This window comes from Oncorhynchus mykiss, chromosome 1 (genome assembly GCF_013265735.2).
Source record: "Oncorhynchus mykiss isolate Arlee chromosome 1, USDA_OmykA_1.1, whole genome shotgun sequence".
NCBI classification, from domain to species: Eukaryota; Metazoa; Chordata; class Actinopteri; order Salmoniformes; family Salmonidae; genus Oncorhynchus; species Oncorhynchus mykiss.
This window is the reverse complement of record NC_048565.1, coordinates 17652362-17673472: the sequence shown is the minus strand read 5'-3', so window position 1 is coordinate 17673472 and position 21111 is coordinate 17652362. Positions and strand designations below refer to the sequence as shown.

The 21111-nt window shown below is 40.3% G+C and overlaps 1 protein-coding gene across 4 annotated transcripts; it reads right to left on the bottom strand.

Annotated features, from left to right (window-relative positions):
• Window positions 1–378: 378 nt before the first annotated feature.
• Window positions 379–19309, bottom strand: LOC110495874 (DAZ-associated protein 1). Of its 4 annotated transcripts, none has more exons than XM_021571409.2 (13): window positions 19155–19309; window positions 17825–17865; window positions 17067–17233; window positions 16501–16566; window positions 15922–16029; window positions 15570–15618; window positions 10696–10778; window positions 6793–6940; window positions 6501–6530; window positions 5774–5926; window positions 5068–5235; window positions 2670–2762; window positions 379–1216 (listed from the first exon to the last, which is right to left on the bottom strand). In XM_021571409.2, the coding sequence occupies exons 1-13, from the start codon at window positions 19184–19186 to the stop codon at window positions 1044–1046; spliced, it is 1311 nt and encodes a 436-aa protein (XP_021427084.1). In that variant the 5' UTR covers window positions 19187–19309; the 3' UTR covers window positions 379–1043. The 4 variants fall into 4 exon arrangements, with proteins under 4 accessions (XP_021427084.1, XP_021427164.1, XP_021427248.1 ...); XM_021571489.2 differs by having other exon boundaries at window positions 15922–16026; XM_036957708.1 differs by lacking the exon at window positions 379–1216 and adding an exon at window positions 1223–1623.
• Window positions 19310–21111: the final 1802 nt, after the last annotated feature.

Below are 21111 nucleotides of genomic sequence, written 5' to 3'. Positions count from 1 at the left end.
AACTTAAAGACCACATAGTGTGGTGTTAATCTATTTTTTTTTTTTAAATGGTTTTAATCATTTTAGTGTAGTACAGGTACGGCAGTGCATGAGTAAGTAGCCTTGCACGAGCCTTGGCTTGTCCAAGCCGGAACAGCTCATAGCCTCTTGCCCTAAGTGCCAAGCAGAGACGCATCAGGTCCCATTTTTACAGTCTTTGGTATGACTTGGCCGGGGATCAAATTCACAAACTTCCAATCTCAGGGTGGCAACACTAACCACAAGGCCACTGAGTTGATGGAAGAATCCGGTAGCCGTAACCAATCCCTAGTAGTTATACTCAAACATATTTAGTGACATTTAAGTTGAAGCATTGATGGCCAAGATGCAGGACAGCAACCAGAGGCAGGATATCTTTTATTTGAAATAAGTTCCTTTCTTTTTGCATAAGTGAAAAATGCACTCAAACAGCCACCTGAGGGAAGTCTACATCTTTAAATAAAAAACAAGCAAAGTGTACATTTTTAGTACAAAATTGTCTTAAAAAATTGCACAGATTGTGTATAATATATATATATATTCATATTTTCCATTTTAAACAAACTTTAAAAGAAAGGCTCAGAAAGTAAACAAAATCCACCAAATGAAAAATAAAAACATTTTCCCTAGAATTTAAAGCTGAGGAAACTTGAGACCCTGTTTTCATTTCTGTATCCAGCATAAATATACATATCCTTATATATATATATATATATAATTTTTCCAATCTCTGTGCTATTGTTTGACCAGAAAATCAAAACCTATTGCAAAGTAGTTAAGTCCTACTATAAAACATGGGGGGAGAAACAAAGGTTGTTTCATTTCAACAGGTTATGCAAAAGTCTTACATCAACTTTTACATCAAGTGACATTGTAACAGAAGTAATTGGAATCCCTGGTTTTATGAGTTCACTTTTTCTCAAATTGTGTGTATTTGTGTTCCAAAAAACATCAATCCAGTTTTGCTTATCACCAGAACACATTTCCCTGACATTAGAACTGAGCGCTGTGGCGGTTGGAGACGCTCAGCGCCGGTATGGATGGAAGCCCGTTACGTTGTGATTCTGCACACGAGCAAAAACGGCTGCTGCAGCCTGGGGTCCCACTGCCGGTTGTGCTGTTGGTGCCCCGTAAGAGGCAGTCTGCTGGCTGGGGTCTGCGAAAGTATGCCCAAACCCACTCAGGTCCTGACCATAACCTGTGAGGGTGGGTAGGTGGAGAACAGGGAAGAGAGGTTCATTATCAGGATCGTAAATGGTATTAAGTGAAAGTCCCTTATTTGACCTATAATAAATTCATTGATCATAGTTTCAGGGCCTTCTAATGTTCATGTTAAATATTGTATTCCTTCCATCGTGAGCCTCCATGAACCTACATTCAGAGTTTGGTTAGCCAATTAGGAATGGGCGCTTCCAGTGTAAATCAATTGACTTATAATTGAGGATTCAAAGATGTAATCTGAACTCTTGTGAAAGGCATAAACAAAAGGAAAACAGTATAACAAATACTTAATCAGTTTTCAGTCACACAAGCACACACATTCTTTTTCCAGACACTGGATGGCACCATCTCCCTGCAATCCACTGTAGTCAGAGAAGCAGGGAACTGCATAGACATTCAGTGAAGACAGGTCTGAACAGTTCCAACTCATGTCGGACAGTACAGAATAACAAAAACATTTATGAAATGAAACAATAGAAATGGTATAATACAAGGCTGCAAGAAAGAATTAAGAAGAGCTAATAGCAGAGGGGCTAATATGACCAAAGAAATCAAATATAAATTGGGTATTCGTTCACCAGCCAGAAGTTATTTTTTTCTTCATACAAAAGTCCCTTAGATTATCATCATTCTTTTAGCTGTCATAAGGAGATGGCATATGAAAAACAACAAGTGAATTGACTGCCATCACATTGAATAACAGAGCAAAATAACAGAGAGCAAGAGAAAAAGTAAACAATGTTGAACATAGTACACCACGAACACATTTTGCCAATTAGATCATCCCCCTTTTAACAGCAAAGCTATGCAGAGAGAGAGTGGACAAAGTGAGGACGCAGGTGTTGTTAGTATAACAAACTACAGCTACTACAGGAAATGAGGTGTAACACTGTTAGATGGAATATTCATACCTTGAGATATGGACAAAAATAACTCAACCTCAAGTCAATGAATACTGTAGCTGTATTTTAGTATACTCTAGAACAGTGGTATTCAAAGTCAGGGTCGTGGGGGAACAAAAGGTCATGTGTAGAGATTATTGTATGGAACAATATACAAATGTTTTTGAGAAGGAATTAGAAAATGTATTTATTGGTTTATTTTCATTTTGATAAGAGATGAAAACGAATAGAAGATTATTTGTTGATGTAAAATTTTAACGTTAACCATTTTAAGGCTGTGTCATTATTTGGGGTGGGGTCGTGAGAAATTCTTGGGGGAAACATTGGGTCCACAGAAATTCTGGTGGAAAAAAATGAGGTGCCCGCTGAAAAAGTGACTACCACTGGTCTAGGAGTATGTACTTTGTATGCACAAACATACCAAAGTACATGCAGGGGAAAAGTATGCAAGGGAACATTAAAGTTGCAGTTATGTCTATGTACCGAACTGTACTTTTGGTGGTTGGAAAAGACGATGCTCACACCTACCTGCACTACTTCCTCCCTGCACATCCTGACCATTACTGTGAGAAGGACGCGTTGGTCCGTAGGAAGAGGGCTCCTGAGGGTAGTTACCCAGGCCTATCAGGGAGACGAGGAGACTACGTTGACTGAACCCAGATAGAGAGTCTACTTTACTTTAAAATGGTCCCCTTCTTAGACCTGCCACCTGGGGCTTGGCTTAAATTAACACTTATTACACTCTCTCTGACTGCTGTGAGACTCCTGCTAAAATCAGTGCACACATCCTTATTACACTCTCTCTGACTACTGTGAGACTCCTGCTAAAATCAGTGCACACATCCTTATTACACTCTCTCTGACTACTGTGAGACTCCTGCTAAATCACATACATCTTGAATTAGAAACACATGGGGTAGATGGGCTACTTGCTAATGCCCTTTGCTGCCTGTGGCTATGGTTACTGTACTAAATTATTCTAAAATCAGGCGGCTGACACTAATGGTTAAGAGCAGGATGGGTATGCAAAGCACAAGCATGAAACACCGAACAAGATGGGAATCTCACACCTGACAGTTACAGGGAAATATACAATTTATATAGTCAAATATAAATTATGGTAGAATATAGATATACACACACAGTGACCAGTTTATTAGGTACACCACCCTGTTCACAAAAATGGTTATCTCCTACAGACAGTGAGTCATGTGGCAGTGGCTTGCTATATAAAGCAGGCAGACAGGCATCGGGGCATTCAGTTACTGTTCGATTGAACTTTAGAATTAGCAAAATGAGTGACCTAAGCGACTTTGGGCGTGGCATGATCATTGGTGCCAGTATCTCAGAAGCAGCCGCCCCCTATGGCTTTTAACGCACCACAGTGTCTAAGGTTTACCAATAATAGTGCGACAAACAAGAAAACATCCAGTCAGCGTCAGTCCTGTGGACAAAAACAGCTCCTTGATAAGAGAGGTCGAAGAAGAATGGCAAGAATCATGCAAGCTAACAGGTGGGCCACAAACAGACAAATAATGGAACAGTACAACAGTGGTGTGCAGAAGAGCATCTTGGAACACACAACTTGTCAGTCCTTGTCATGGATGGGCTGTTGCAGCAGACGACCACACCAGGTTCCAATCCTATCAGCTAAAAACAAGAAGCGGCTCCAGTGGGCACGTGATCACCAACATCGGACAATTGAGGAGTGGAAAAACGTTGCCTGGTCCGACGAATCCCGGTTCCTGTTGCGCCATGCGGTCAGGATTTGGCGTAAGCAGCATGAGTCCATGGCCCCATAATGCCTGGTGTCAACGGTACAGCTGGTGGTGGTGTAATGTTGTGGGGAATGTTTCCTGACACACGTTAGGTCCCTTGTTACCAATTGAGCAACATTTGAACGCCACACCTTGTAGAATCCATGCCCCAAAGAATATGGCTGTTCTGGAGGCAAAGAGGGGACAGACCCGGTACTAGATGGATGTACCTAATAAACTGGCCACTGAGTGTATACAGTCTTGAAGAGCTATACACTAAGAGATATTAACAAAGCAATATATCCAAGTCTGTGTCTCCCCATTGTATTTTGTTTACGAAGGATAAATGCCAGTAGGAAATGAGGGGGAACACAGAATGAACTAACTAGGCTACATAAATTAACCTTCCAAACAGCAAGGATTTACCAATGCATTTTGTTTAAAGAGGGAGAGACCTTGTGCAAAAGCCCCGCAATTGATGACAATGCTAGATTTATTGGTACAATAAGTATAATTGGAGAGTAACTGGAAAAATCCTGATACATTTCATAATGATGTATTGCATTGAGTCTTCTCATAACAGCTGTAATCTGTTAGTAGGAAAATATTGGTTTCAGGCCAATTACGCTCAAGAGAAAAATAACATGCAGGATCCATCGACACCAGAGCTCATGCCAGGAGAGAAAAGCCAACCAAGTCAGTGACAAAAAGGGAACAGTTGGCCAAACTGCCTGTCACTTTTGCCAGTAAAATATCTACCTGGTTTATCTGCAGTTTGGTGGGCATTCAAACTCCTCTCAAAAACATTGAGAGGCAGGATGATCTAATTCAAACCTACCATGGGTTACCCATCCCCATTATTCCCCAGCCCCACCTGGAAAAATGCTGAAACGGGTGGCACTGAAGAGTCCTGGGTATGGTGGGACTTCTATAGCATTTCCATGGCCTGGAGGGTATGTATGCAAGCGTGTGTATGCATGTGATGCCATTAAAGCTAAATTGTACCAAAAGGCAAGCTCCTGCTTGTTTGAGGGTTGCAGTAATGAGCTTTGGCAAGGGGGCGGTTGTTGACCCAATAAAGCATCCAACATAATGGATCCATCCAGTACAGGCCATAATAACAGTAGGGTTGAGGGCGGGGCTGAGGAATTCATGGAGGCTCTACTTACCATACTGGCTGTAAGGGAAGTCCGGCTGTCCCGTGGGTGCTTTGCTCATGTCCTGAGTAGGTGTGGTGGCTGGAGCAAACCCCAGCGGCCCTGTTCCTGGAGTTGTGGGTGGGGGCGGCACTCCTTGTGGTGCATACTGGTCACCATGAGGCGTGCCAAAACTGTACCCTAAACCAGTGCCAGATGGAATAATCATTATAATGTACATTCTGAACTATCAATGATAAAATGTTAATGTCTCGTACAGGTTATCATAATCAAAAGAAACATAACATGATTATTGTAGTAGGAGCTGCAACCCTAGGCATTATAAAATAATATATTGTGAAGACTATATTAACGTTCTTGTGAAGACGACATTAAAATATATTTCAGAACCATAAACGTGTGTGTTACTGTTGGTGTTGCAGCACTGCTATCAATTTATTCAAGACAAAGCTGGCAGTGAAAGTACAATGATTTTCCTCCTTCATTTTCTGATTTAGCTGACTTTCATCAATGCCTGCATATGAAACTCGCAGTGACCTTTCAGAGTTACTTAAGAGGTATTTGTAAATGTGTGTAGACGTTTTTAACAAAGCAAAACACTGTAATCATATTTTGGCCCATAATATTGTTAATCACAATATTTACGATATGAAAACAAAATAATGTATGTAGATGGAAACACTTTAAAAAAAAATGACAATACAGCACAGCTACTGACCAAACTGAGGTGGTGTACTGTATCCCTGTTGAGCGTAGGCCTGAGGTGCCCCAAACCCCCCCGCCGGGGCCGCTGTGACGAGGAATGCGTTGAATGGCGAGGGGGGCTGTGCGGGAGCTCCACGACCCGCAGATAAAGGGGGCCCGTACCCACCTGAGACAGAACACAACGTATAGTTACGTATATACATACACACATGATGACAGGTGTCTATTGCTACATGTTCAGTCCCAGATATACCCTAGATGAAACCCACTGTCAGCAGACACTGCATATTAGACAATATTTTCAACATGGGGAGAACCGTGTCAAAAATAACAAAAATGCAACTTGTATATGAATGTGGTGCATTCTAGAACTCGAGCATTAAAGCTACAATAGCACTTGCTTGACCTAAGATACAGGAACACCGCTGGGATTGTTTGGGGGTTGGTTGTATGATACATGACAAGCGAGGGTGAAGAGAGGTAAGAATCATTAAGCCCATTATCTGTCTTGAGAGGGAAATGAGCAGAGTGACCTCAGCCATTACAGCTGACACCGTGATAACACTGGTGCTTAACGGACAATAACTAATTGGTCAATATGGAAAATACAAAGTGCAAGGCAATGTCTATGTCGCAATACTTTCTTGATAAGTTAACTGTCACACAAGACTATTTACTATTTAAAAAAGCAAGTTAGTGAGATATCTGAAATGTTCAAGTGATTCAAGGACAAAACATACCCAAGGGCTGGCCTGTAGACACCCAAACTCCTTCAAAGAGAAAATAGTTGACAGTTTATTTATGCTGGCACAAAACCAATCTCGCAATATGTAATTGGTAACTGTGGTACTGTTGTCAGTAAGTTGACCATTCCTAAAAGTTACATTTCAGCGCTGACCCAGAAATACAATGTTATAACATAAGGCATCAGACATTGTAACAGTTTCCAATGCTATCTTTCTTCTAGTTATAAAATAATGTCATGTTCCTGGTCTGAGAGATCGAGCCGTGCCTGGCTGGTCTCCCACTCACCCGGAGGCCCATAACTCTGCTGCCAGCCTTGGGCAGGCTGTGCCGACCAACCATTGGCTGCACTCAGGATGCCTCTGGGTCCCCATTGGTTAGGTCCAAGCTGGCCAGGAGCGTTGCTGTCCCGAGGTTCAGCCTTTTTCACTTCCACCTGGACAAAGGACAAGGAGGGCACACATTGCAAGACCAGTAATTTATCTTCAAAATCCCTTCCTTATCTAAACTCACCCATTACTAATATTTATCTTTAACATATCAGCTTGAGAGGGTTTCAGTTTTACATCTTATCTGAGCCAACACTGCTGCCTAATACAGATAAAAAGTTGCTTAACAATATGTTTCTCAGGTATTTCAGTCACAATAAGGTTTTGATACATCAATTTATGCAATTGATTTAAAATGGTGCTAAAAACGTCATGAAAACTACAGTACAACTGGTCTACCTGAGAAACATAGAATTCCTATTTACTGTTTTTTTTATGCCCTTTAATTTTTATAAAAACATCTAATGGAAGGTCAAGACTTACCTTTCCCGGGCTAACGCTTAAATAATCTCAATTATGTTTAACTTGGAGTAGAATTTCAGAGGGAAATGGATGTAGAAAGAAATGTGTATCATATCTATCAGAATAAGAGGTACAACATGCAGACAATAGAAATGGATAGTCATAAGTCAATATAGAAATGAATCTTCATACTGTGTCAGATAATGGAGAAAATGGCAATGTTGCTTAATTGACTAATACCCATCTGATTTGCTCATCTCAGACAGAATAGAAGTACCTGGTATTGGACTGGTCTAACGTTCAATGAGGTTGAAAAGCCTGTTCTTTTAACATGCCAGATGGCTTGTGAGGCTACCAGCCATTATCTGCCCTAAAAAAAAAAAATTGTAGCGTCACTTGCTGTAGCTAGCCAGCAACAGAGATACCAGCAGTTTACCAGAGCGAAAAATGGGTTAGGGGGGAGACTAGATAGAAATAGACTAGGCTCTATAGAGGTTGAGTTATTGAGGTCACCTTGCATGAGGAAAACAAATCGCAATTCTTCCCCTGCTTTAAGGTGGTGCTACCTTCTTTGGCTCCCCTTCTCTGTCGACCTAATTACAGGCACGTTTCCATGAGTGCCCCCCGCCTAGCCTATAGCGCAGATACCTGGGTCCTCTCCCTCGGGCATCGCGGCTGGAGTGATGGATACCACGACTTCGGTACACTCCCCAACAGCAGACCTGGGATTTGTGCCACAGTTTGATGTGCTCCACTTTCTAATTTTATCACTTTTATTCCCCTAAGTCCCAGCCTAAGGTAATGTCAACTCAAGAAAAATATCTCAAGTCGAGCCCCAATTCCTGCTGGAAATCAGGACAAAGTCAAGGAGAGTCGGTATGAGTACAGCACAATGTAGGTAGGGTCTCATACATCAATCATGAACAGACATGGCTTTAGTTTGTACATTTAACGAGGTCAGAATGGGTTAAACTATGAATACATTTGTAAATAAGTAAAAAATGTCTGTGTGGCCATTTAATGTTCTCTTTCAATAAAATAAAAAGTATCCTCGTTTGGGGGGGGGATCGGAGTGCTGAACTCAATTTTTTCCAAATGTTTAAAATGTATTTTGTCAAGATAATTACATCTGTAAGAGAGGATGTCTCAGAAGTAGCTAAGCTAAAGTGTTTTGTTAAAACTATAAATGATGAATGACTGGGCATAAATAAATACAAATTAAAAAACTCTGCTGGTATCACAGAACTGTGGCTTTAGGCACCCAATTAGCTAAGAAATCTCCATTGGGAGAAATTATTGAATGAATAGGGGCTTCAACTAGCCCTTGAAAAAGACCCACCCATTTTGGTTGTCAGAATTGATCAACACAGTATGGAGATTCTTAAACTGAGGTCACTTAATTGAGGTTGTTTCACTTTTTAACAAGTTGAATAGGAAATATATCAAATAGCTCAAAAAGTAAGTGACCTGCCAACAAAATAAGAAAAAAATAACTGAACAAGACCAATCCTTTAGGTGATTTCGTTGTGGTAAAATACACACTTATCTCCAGGGGTGAAAGTAAGCCGGTAAGTCTTCCCGGCAAAAGAAAGTGGACTTACACCGTACCGGTAAAACATGAGCCTATCACAATAATTAAAACAAAATGTCAAGAAAACTGTATGCTTTTACAACATTTATCATAACCGCATGTCAGCCGGATGAAAAATTAGCGAACGGACTTGAAAATGGGTGGAATACAGGCCTACGATGCAAATACGGTGGTTCAACGAGAACACTGACATTTTTATAAGTCAGATGACTGGCTGAGACCGACACGCACAGAAAGCAGTAGACATCAATTCAGGCTACAAGTGTAGGCATAATGATAGCTTAATGTCATTACATGTTTGGTGTTTTAAAGGGATAGTTTGGCTGTGTGGCCCTTTATCATCATCTTCCTTTTGGCTATGTGGCCCTTTATCATCTTCTTCCCGAGTCTGATGAACTTGTGGATATAATTTTTTATGTATGGTGGTGTTCGATTTGATTGACACCCTTGATACAGATTAACAATTCTTTTTTTATTATTATTTATTTTTTTAAACATTCGTTTATACTAATACAATTGCCCAGAGAAATAGATATAGTTGAACAAGTCATACTTTTTTTCCTCACAAAAAGGTAGCGGTCAAAATATATGACACCCCTTTTTTCTCAATACCTCACCTTGCGAGGATAACAGCACAGAGCCAATTACCAATTTCTTCATGTGTGCTTGGGGTTAATGTCTTGCCAGAAGATCCACTTGCGGACAAGTTTCAGTCTCCTGGAAGAGGCAACCAAGTTTTTGGATAAAATGTCCTGGTACTGGGTAAAGTTCATGAAGCCGTTGACCTTAACAAGGGCCCCAGGTCCAGTGGAAGTAAAATAAGGTGAATTATTGAAAGGTATTGAAAACAGGGCTGTCAATTTTTACACTTTTTTAAAAACAATTTATGATTGTCAAACAAAATCTTTCTCTGAGCAACAATTAGCATAAAATAATATAATTTCCCAATTTTTTTCTATACAATAACTCAGTATTTTAATTATTTATTTTATAGTTATTTTTACTCATCTTTATCAAGGGAAACAATAATTTCAGACACTGTATCCGCGTTCAGTATGAAGGTAGAGGTAGTTTCGCGAGCCAACACTAACTAGCATTAGCACAATGACTGGAAGTCTACAGGAAAAGCTAGCATATGTTTGACAATCAGATTGAAAACATCATGACTGGTTGTGTTTATGCTACATGAAAAGGTAATACATATTAATTTAGTAAAATTAGAGATCCTATTAAATGAATAGGGATTCTATACATAATTCTATGATCAGGCCCTTGTAATCGCCTGCAAACATATGAGATCCCGTACCGGGAAGAAATAAAAATCTACTTTCACCCCTGCTTATCTACCATTATATGCTCCAAAACTGGCAACTTGAATCTCAAATGCCAGAGTAAGTATTGTATTTGAAGTAAGATATGGAATATCTTTAACAACCTAAAGGAGAGGTCAAAATAAACAAAGCCTTGGGCGACTACAGGAGTTGTACATAATATTTCAGAGGGGAGACCAAGTCTTTTTTGCAACAAGTACAAGGCCAACCAGGCCATTGAAAGGTTGCAGTCAAGAAAAAAAATAGTGCCCTGATCTTTAGGAAAATATTTGGAGTACCACATTTCCGTAATCTTCAACCGTGTCATTATCACATGAAGTTTACAGGAGCTTTAGGCCTTCATGAAAGAGTAACCAACCTCATTGGTGGCCCCTGGAAATAAGAGCTGTAACTCCAAAGGTAACAGCGCCAAACAATGCTTCCCGTCGCCCAAGCCTCTGTTTGATCTTGAGGGTAAAATAAAACTACAACTACACACTTTTTTGCCCATGATGTCGTGAAAATGCATGTTGACAGCCTGGTCCACTGATTGTTCGGCCTCGAAAGTAATAAATCCAAAACCTAGCCAACGACCAAGAGTGAATCAAGGTAGCAGGGTGTTGTGACAACACAAGATGAAGAACAGTATTGGGGTCAGCAAGACAGGGATCCATCAAGATTGAGCTGGAGGCTCCTGGGGCTTGGATGATGTCGCTGACTTGCAGCAATACACAAGTTGAAGTTTGGGGGCTGAGGCACTTTTATCATCCAATAAACTTTGCACCAATCCTCTCCATGCTAACTCTTAAAAATATTTTTTGAATACTTCTAACATAGCAAAGTAAATGTAAGTAACATTTGCTTGTACTGCATTCATGCATTATATAGGGGATTGAAAATGTAATTTATATACAACTTTAATATATTTACATGCAGTGCAGTCAGTGGAACTGCCGAGGAATATAAAAACTATAGATTTTATGACACATTTGAGTGGTTTCAAAGCATTCATTTCTATACTGGATTCCAATTTGACCTGTGCTATTGATGTGACTTCATGCAGTTTCATCCAAACCCCACCTTGATCTGCCCCTTGGTATATTTCTGTGCAGCACAAACTGGCAGCATCCAATGTTAATGCATAACAAAAAATGGAGAAACAGAAACTGTACAATGTCTAAAGATTTCTCCAAGCTTTCCCAAATTTGGTTTTATGTTTTGAGTCAGCCAGGATAAGCCTAAATGGAAAATTACAATATTACTTACAACAGCAACACAAAGATATAGGCCATTTTGTCTTCCGAATGTGTAAGTAATAACTAATGATGCTGTCAAGAGTTTACATGGGGGATAAACAAAGTTCCCTTCAAAACAAGGAGAAAAACCCCGCTGTGTGAGGATTCAACACTTACTATATAAAACAAAAACAGTGAAATTAAGTAGCAAACCAACAAAGACTTGATAAAGGATTGATGGTGAATCCTCTGGTAGCTTTACATTGAAATAGACAAAGTCTAACATAGACCCTAGGTTATTCTCACACCCTTTAAGCACAATGACTACAGTCTCTTCATGATATGAAAAAGAGCTCTAGCTGAACTTATGGATATACAGCACTGTAATTTAGCATAGCCATACCATCTTTGATTCAACTGTACATTTAGAAGGCAAACATTGGCAAATGTCCTGGTTCTGATAAGGTCTAAGGGGAGTACACATCTAAGGCTCTAAAAAACTTTTCAGAGTTTGCAGTAGCAAAAGCACACAACACTGAACCAGTTTCATTTTGATAAATGTATACCAGTGGCAGAATTGGGTTGTGAGAACATCTCCTCTGAGGGGCCTAACCTGATTCCAATTCAATGTCCTTTGAGACAAAATAGATTTTGAAACCTCTAATTACATGTCAAGCCTTCCCAAGCCGCCTGATCTACAACTAAAAATACCATCCATCGATGACCTGTCCTTAATCTAGATTCAAAACTTAGTTTAAGCATTTAGAGACATATTGGTAACATTCAAGTCGAACATTTGCTGCAAACTGAAAGCCGCAAACATTCCTAGAAAATATATATTTTTAAATAATACAAGTTTCAAAACATCCTAGGTCCTTCTTAGCGCAACAAAACTCAGTTCATATGATGAATCTAAACTTTGTATACACCCCAAATTGACAGCCTGCACATTCCATTTGGGGATTTTACATCTGGCCTGTACCTCTGTGATACCACTCAGTACACAATAACCTAAAGGAGAAAAGACAAATCTTAAGAGACACCATTAATCACATTCAAACCATTCACAAGAAGGAGAAGAGAGAAAGAAAAATAGAAAGGGCTTACTTACAAAAATACTTAACTTTCTACATATGGGAAAACACGTAATATATATATATATTTTTAGATATATCAGACATGTCTAAATTAAACAAAAGAAAACTTAGTTCAATGCCGGACTTTAAAAGTATTTTATTAAAAGAAAAGTCTGGATATTATCCTTGATTATCTTTAAGGTTATTGCTGCGTATCATCGTGTAAATTCAGATGACAAACTATTCTGTTGGTCTCCCCAAAGAGATCAATGGATTCTGAAGGAGAAGAGGGGGAATAAATTATGGAAGTCATTCATGACCACTGCATCATTGCTATGTAGGACAAGTGCAAAAGAAACAGCTCTGAGCAAACAGACCAAACTAATGTATATTTAAACTGTTCTGAGAAAACTGACCAGACTAAACAACATCAACCCATGCTTGTCTTGTCATTCTAACTGTCAACTAATTTAAACAGAATGAGTAAGGACTTCCACTTAAAGCACGTGTCAAACTCATTGTTCCACGGACGGCTGAGTGGCTGTGGGTTTTCGCAATACCCTTGTACTCAATTCATCAATCATGGTCACTAATTAGTAAAGAACCCCCCTCACCTGGTTGTCTGTCTTAATTGACAGGAAAAACTAAAACCCTGTAGACACTCGGCCCACCGAGGAATGAGTTGAACACCCCTGACTTAAAGGGATACTTTGGGATTTTGGCAATGCGCCCTTTTATCTACTTCCCAGAGTCAGATTAACTTGTGGATACCATTTGTATGTCTCTGTGTCCGGTATGAAGGAAGTTAGAGGTAGTTTTGCAGAATCCTCTGCATAATTGTGCTTGTTTACTATCAATACACTGGTGAAGCTCTGCTATTTCAACATTTAAGTCAAACTAAACAAGGAATGTTAGCACTTAGTGGGGCAAAAAAGTATTTAGTCAGCCACCAATTGTGCAAGTTCTCCCACTTAAAAAGATGAGAGAGGCTTGTAATTTTCATCATAGGTACACTTCAACTATGACAGACAAAATGAGAAAAAAATACCCAGAAAATCACATTGTAGGCTTTTTAATGAATTTATTTGCAAATTATGGTGGAAAATAAGTATTTGGTCACCTACAAACAAGCAAGATTTCTGGCTCTTACAGACCTGTAACTTCTTTAAGAGGCTCCTCTGTCCTCCACTCGTTACCTGTATTAATGGCACCTGTTTGAATTTGTTATCAGTATAAAAGACACCTGTCCACAACCTCAAACAGTCACACTCCAAACTCCACTATGGCCAAGACCAAAGAGCTGTCAAAGGACACCAGAAACAAAATTGTAGACCTGCACCAGGCTGGGAAGACAATCTGCAATAGGTAAGCAGCTTGGTTTGAAGAAATCAACTGTGGGAGCAATTATTAGGAAATGGAAGACATACAAGACCACTGATAATCTCCCTCGATCTGGGGCTCCACGCAAGATCTCACCCCGTGGGGTCAAAATGATCACAAGAACGGTGAGCAAAAATCCCAGAACCACACGGGGGGACGTAGTGAATGACCTGCAGAGAGCTGGGACCAAAGTAACAAAGCCTACCATCAGTAACACACTACGCCGCCAAGGACTCAAATCCTGCAGTGCCAGACGTGTCCCCCTGCTTAAGCCAGTACATGTCCAGGCCTGTCTGAAGTTTGCTAGAGAGCATTTGGATGATCCAGAAGAAGATTGGGAGAATGGGGAGATGGAACCAAAATATAACTTTTTGGTAAAAACTCAACTCATCGTGTTTGGAGGACAAAGAATGCTGAGTTGCATCCAAAGAACACCATACCTACTGTGAAGCATGGGGGTGGAAACATCATGCTTTGCAGCTGTTTTTCTGCAAAGGGACCAGGACGACTGATCCGTGTAAAGGAAAGAATGAATGGGGCCATGTATCGTGAGATTTTGAGTGAAAACCTCCTTCCATCAGCAAGGGCATTGAAGATGAAATGTGGCTGGGTCTTTCAGCATGGCAATGATCCCAAACACACCGCCCGGGCAACGATGGAGTGACTTCATAAGAAGCATTTCAAGGTCCTGGAGTGGCCTAGCCAGTCTCCAGATCTCAACCCCATAGAAAATCTTTGGAGGGAGTTGAAAGTCCGTGTTGCCCAGAAAGAGCCCCAAAACATCACTGCTCTAGAGGAGATCTGCATGGAGGAATGGGCCAAAATACCAGCAACAGTGTGTGAAAACCTTGTGAAGACTTACAGAAAATGTTTGACCTATGTCATTGTCAACAAAGGATATATAACAAAGTATTGAGATAAACTTTTGTTATTGACCAAATGCTTATTTTCCACCATAATTTGCAAATAAATTCATTAAAAATCCTACAATGTGATTTTCTGGATTTTTTTCCCTCATTTTGTCTGTCATAGTTGAAGTGTACCTATGATGAAAATTACAGGCCTCTCATATTTTTATGTGGGAGAACTTGCACAATTGGTGGCTGACTACTTTTTTGCCCCACTGTATGTCAAAGAATATTAAAAAGTTTGAAATGAGACCCAAAATCTATTCACACATCCTGAATAACAAAAAACCTTCATCTCAATAAGCTTATTTCAAACTACATGTATTTCTATAGCATGTTAACATGTTCCTAATAGAACTAAAGCGTCTACACAGGCAGCCCAATTTTGATATTCTTTCCACCAAATTGGTCTTTTGACCAATCAGACGGGCTCTTTAGCCAATAATAGGGCAAAAGATCAGAATTAGGCTACCTGTGTAAATGCAGTCTATATGCATCAGAAGCTGATTCTGTCACACAAAGTCAAGGGAAGATGTCTTAAATGAATGCCAACGTCATTCAACTTTCTCACCATGTAAACAGGTCTGCATGGGGAAAGTTCAATGGTTAAGGATGAAAAAAATGTTCCACCACAAGACACAGGGGGTATAGTTATAATTGAGGGTGGGTGGGGGTGAGGGGGAATGAATGCGCTTATCCTATTTGGGTCAGAATAGTTTGTCATGAGATTTAGAGATGGGAGGTATGGAAGAGAAAAACGAGATCAGCTTTTACCTCGGGGCCTCTGTTTCTCCGCGTCATAGATCATTACCACCTCTGTGACCTTGGATTACACAAAGGAGAACATGGGCTGCATTAGGATTCAGACCACTAGTATTGCCATAGCATGCATCACTCAGTTGGAACCATAGAATTAGGAATTAGGATACGAATTTAATAGGCTCTCTATGGTTTAAACACTGACACGTTCTATATCCTCAAATTGATAGCATTTTAACAGAAAAGTATGTTTTTCCTGTGTTCTTCCAAGAAGCAGTTCCTGTATTGGATCCTGGTAACTGTTTTAGGTATAAAACAAATGTATAAAGCTATACAATACAGTATACACCATCTTAACAGGACTCACCACTCCAAATCTATTGAAATATTCCCGGAGTTCTGGTTCACCACAGTTATGGGGGATTCCGCCGACAAATATCTTCTTTGATTTATTGCTGTCAGCTTTGCTGCCCTTCTGAAACAAAGAATGGGGTCTCAAAGCCAGATCGAGAATCACACTGAAGACGAGGCAATTCACCATCATCTAGCTAGACAGTCGAGAAGAAATTAGCTTCTCTCTCCTTTTGCCCTGGGGTATAAATGTCACGGCGATGCAAACACTAGTCCACACAGATCAGGGTGCACTAGTGCCTTCGCTTCAGCGTTACTGAGACAAGCTATTTCAGGATTGCAGCGTAATTCATTTTTACAGAATCACTTAGTCTAACAATTACTTGGAAATAATTACATTTTAAGCTCCTTAGCAGAAGTCATGTTAACAGCAATAAGCCTCAGTGTGACAGACGCGATTTCTAGAGGCAGATAGGACCCAGCTTATCAAAGGACAAAAAGGATCCAATTCAATCCATTCTACCCAGGCTTGGTGCCCTATTTCTGTAGAGGACATACAGTACCTAGCCTCCACGAAATGAAATACGCTCCTTACCCAGCCGTCCTTAGTTCGTACTTTTTCAGGTTGCATTCCTCTGGGAGTACATGGCTTGGGGTCAATCTAAAGGCAAAGGATGAAATCTCAGCCTTCAATGAAAAAGCACCTTCAAATGTTCCCTCCAATTTATCAGGTGAATTAGACTACTCAATAAGGCCACATACAAATGGAATAAATTAAATATGTGCAATACAATTAACTGTACAATAAATCACAATTTAATTGCAAGAAAATAACCTTTATTATAGCAAAATGGTCATGTTCATATTGCTGCATATAAAACGCACTGTCTGCAGTTAATTATCTGTTAAATGTTGTTAAGCATCTGAACAGGCAACATTCAGCCTGTTTTGCATATAGCTCATCAGAACAGTCCAGGGATGTCCTTCAGAGAGCCAGCCTTTTGTTTTCTGAAGATGCCAGCGCGCGCTATGGGTTCACTATTACTTCATTAGCTCTGTGTAATACTTTACTGAAAAAAGTCCCCATTCCCATGCAGTGCTTAATCCTTATCTCACACTTCACAAAGGGCATCATTGGAAAGACACGTATTTCACACTCACATTTCTGCCATCGAGATTATGGGGTTTGGTCTCCAGTACAGTCCGGACACAGTTGGGGTCTTTGAATTTGACAAAACCAAAGCCCCGGGACTGATTTGTGGTTTTGTCCTTCATGATGACACAATCAACTACTTCCCCATACTGCGAGAAATAGTTTCTCAAAGTTTCTGATAGAAAAGAGGACATTGACATGAGTCGGACGACGCCATTACAGAATCCTTTAGGGATATATACAAAGCCTAGTGTCCTGACATTATGGGTAATGTGTTTAAAAGTTCACTGGATGCAAAGCATGAACAATACATTTACATTACAGGCATGTATCTTTGGAGGCATGGCATAGAGGTTTCAACAAGTAAGAGTCATATCATTCACATTGAAAGCCCCCCCACACACACAAGGTAATCCCATGGAAGGACAAACAGAAATACATAGTACTGTGGCTACTGCTCATAACTTCAGAAAACACTGTCAGAGTGAAGAGTGTGGTGCAAAGACACACACTGTCTAATTAAGCATGATACAGAGAAGGGCTCTGAATGCCTGTGGCTAAAGAAAAACTATTGTAAAGCTACTAGGTCTGAGCAATTATGAGAAAAGCCTGCATGTGTGGTTTAACTGCAATACATGATAACATGCTACCCTTTGGGTACTCCAGAACAACATTTCCATGCAGACACTTTCATGTTCAAGCACAACACTATCTGCATTGCAATACACCTAATATTGACAGGTTGGTAATTAGACAGCTGACTCACCCTGTGTTGTACTCCAGTCCAAGCCACCCACAAACAGTTTCCTATAAAATTTAGAAAAAAGACGTCCTTTGAGGACACTTGAGATGGTCCATCATTCCGTGGACACAATAAACCAGTCTCAAATGGTTTTGTGGCGTTAATGTGTGACTATTAGTTGTGCGACTGTGCCACATAACTATACTTTTTATGCAACCTTACAATAGCTTGAGTTGTATTTGAGCGGGTGTTTCTATAGGTAGCTGATGTTTCGTATCAACACAAAACGTCCTAACGTTAGTCCTACGCGTGGCTCATTATGCATAGCTATGAACCCTAGGTACTTTCTATTAAAAGGCTGGAATATAGAGGATGACTTGTTTAGCCCCGACAACACTTCAGGTCTTTTTTTGTTTTATTCCTACTGCGACGTATCCAGTGCAGGCTAAAATAAGCCAGACATGAGAGACGTTAGCTAGCTAAAATAAATTATCCTTGCTGGATATTGAAAATAGCGTTAACTGCACATCGATCTAGGCTAGCTACATATGACATTATACTCTTATCAGCTGTATGCCGACATTCAAAACTAGAGAAGATATCATAGCCTCAACTATAATTTCGTATGGATAATTTAGATAGATCAAACCAACATTATCCAAATCCTCTCAATCCAATGCCCGCTAAATGTCCTGAAAGAGTCCTCTATCAAGTTCATCAAGTGAGTAACAGCGCAATAAAACTCGCGCCAGCTACAATTGAAGACGTTGGCTAGCTAACGTTAGCTAGTTGGCTCTAATATTTTTTTGGGGGAAATCTGTTAATCTGTCAACTTCAATCAAACTTCTACCATCACACTCAAAATAAAATTGGCAACAACTAACGTAAACATGAAGATAGCAAAGCTTCGACCCCTGATGGTGCGGTGCCCACATTTTTACCACACAATAGCTAACGTTAGCTAAATACAGTAGCTTGCTAGTTAGCCGCTAACATTGTAGCTGCTGACTCGTTTCAGTTTCTATTTAGCTAGGTGGTTTGTTAGCTAAATAGTTGAGTTTTTCCAATTAATTATTCAATGACAACTTGAAAAGTAATGTTTAAATGGTATCTAAACCAATGTCATGCGTTTCCAAATTATTAGCTTGTAGTAGCTAGGCTAAAGTCAACTAACGTTCGTTTACTATCTAGATGGCTACCAGTACATATACTTAACAAAATGCTAGCTAATGTAGCTAGCTGAGTAAAACTGGTGATGCGGGTGAGATCTACCACAGTAATAATTCATTCAAGTTAAAAAATGTATATAGATATTTAACTAATTGTCATTAATTATATGGAGATCACATCTTACCCAACTTCATCTCCGGCTAAGTTGCTGTTCATTTCTAGACTAGTGTGCAGGGAACTGGTGTGCTGTCACCGGTTCGGTGTATTGCTTCAGTAGCTACTACCGCCCCTCTACTGTAGCTACTGTACTGATACCAGAGGAAGGTCACTCTGCTTTTGGTTCAAACTGAATCTGCGCAATGACGACATGTTTGCCACGGGGCCACCTGCCAGGGGTAAAAAAAATAAAATAAAAAAACGAACAGTTCTGGGATATGTAGTTGAAATTCAAGATGTAGTCTCTTTATTGACAAATTCGATCAGAAAATAAAATAATACTGCCCCGCACAGGCACATAGACTGAGTGCATACCCTTGACCATGGACCAAGGAGATAGGATGGGTGACTTTGTAAGCCAACTAGCCTGCACAAAATAAGCAGCCTGGTTATTTTGTTCCAGTAGGTCAGGAGCTACATTTTTCACAAGGACCCCTTTTACAATAGTTTATAGTTTGTTTTCTATGAGTGCAGATTATTGTGTAGTAGGCCTAGATCTACATCAATCAGGGGTGCAGATTTAGTTGATCAAGTCTTGACTCTCCAAGATGACCATCTTGTATCACACTCAGTATGCTTTCATTGCTCCTTGATCTGATTGACAATGACAGCATTATCATCAAAGAGTTCACTGCCACTTGCAACCATTGCTACGCAGGTGACTGATTATACCTCTGACATATTACAGTGGTCAACATGGTCTTGCACTTTGACGGCCATTGACTTGGCTCTGAAGGGTTGACATAATGATATACATTGAACAAAAATATAAATGCAACACACAACAATTTCTAAGATTTGACTGAGTAACATTTCAAATAAGGAAATAAGTCAATTGAAATAAATTCATTCGGCCCTAATCTATGGATTTAACATGATTGGGAATACAAATATTTGTTGGTCACAGATACACTACATGGTCAAAAGTATATGGACACAATTAGTGGATTCGGCTATTTCAGCCACACTCATTGCTGACAGGTGTATAAAATCGAGCACACAGCCATGCAATCTCCATAGACAAACATTGTCAGTATAATGGCCCGTACTACCGCGGCTTTAAGCATGGTATCTTTATTTTTATTTTGTATTTTTATTGAACCATTATTTAACTAAGCGTGGCACCGTCATAGGATGCCACCTTTCCAACAAGTTAGTTCATCAAATTTCTGCCCTGCTGTTATTGCGAAGTGGAAATGTCTAGAATAGCATAAAACTAGAAGGAACAATGGCTCAGCCTCTGAAGTGGTAGGCCACACAAGCTCACAGAACGTGACCACTGAGCGCTGAAGTGCGTAGTGCATAAAAATCGACGTCATTGAACTCTGGAGTAGGGGAAACGTGTTCTCTGGAGTGAGGAAATAGGCTTCACCATCCAGCAGTCCGACAGACAAATCAGGGTTTGGTGGATGCCAGGAGAACGCTACCTGCCCGAATGCATAGTGCCAACTGTAAAGTTTGGTGGAGGAGGAATAATGGTTTTGGGCTGTTTTTCATAGTTCGGGCTAGGTTCCCTAGTTCCAGTGAAGGGAAATCTTAACGGTAAAGCATACAACGACATTCTAGACGATTCTATGCTTCCAACTATGTGGCAACAGTTTGGAGAAGGCCCTTTCCTGTTTCAGCATGAGGTCCATACAGAAATGGTTTGTCGAGATCAGTGTGGAAGAAATTGACTGGCCTGCACAGAGCCCTGACCTCAACCCCATCGAACACCTTTGGGATGAATTGGGACACAGACTGTGAGCCAGGCCTAATCGCACAACGTCAGTGCCTGACCTCACTAATGCTCTTGTGGCTGAATGGAAGCATGTCCCCGCACAAGGAGTCACTAGAGCGTGATGGGACAAGGACATCCCGGCCGGTAAAACCCTCCCCTAACCCAAACGACACTGGGCCAATTGTGTGCCACCTCATGGGTCTCC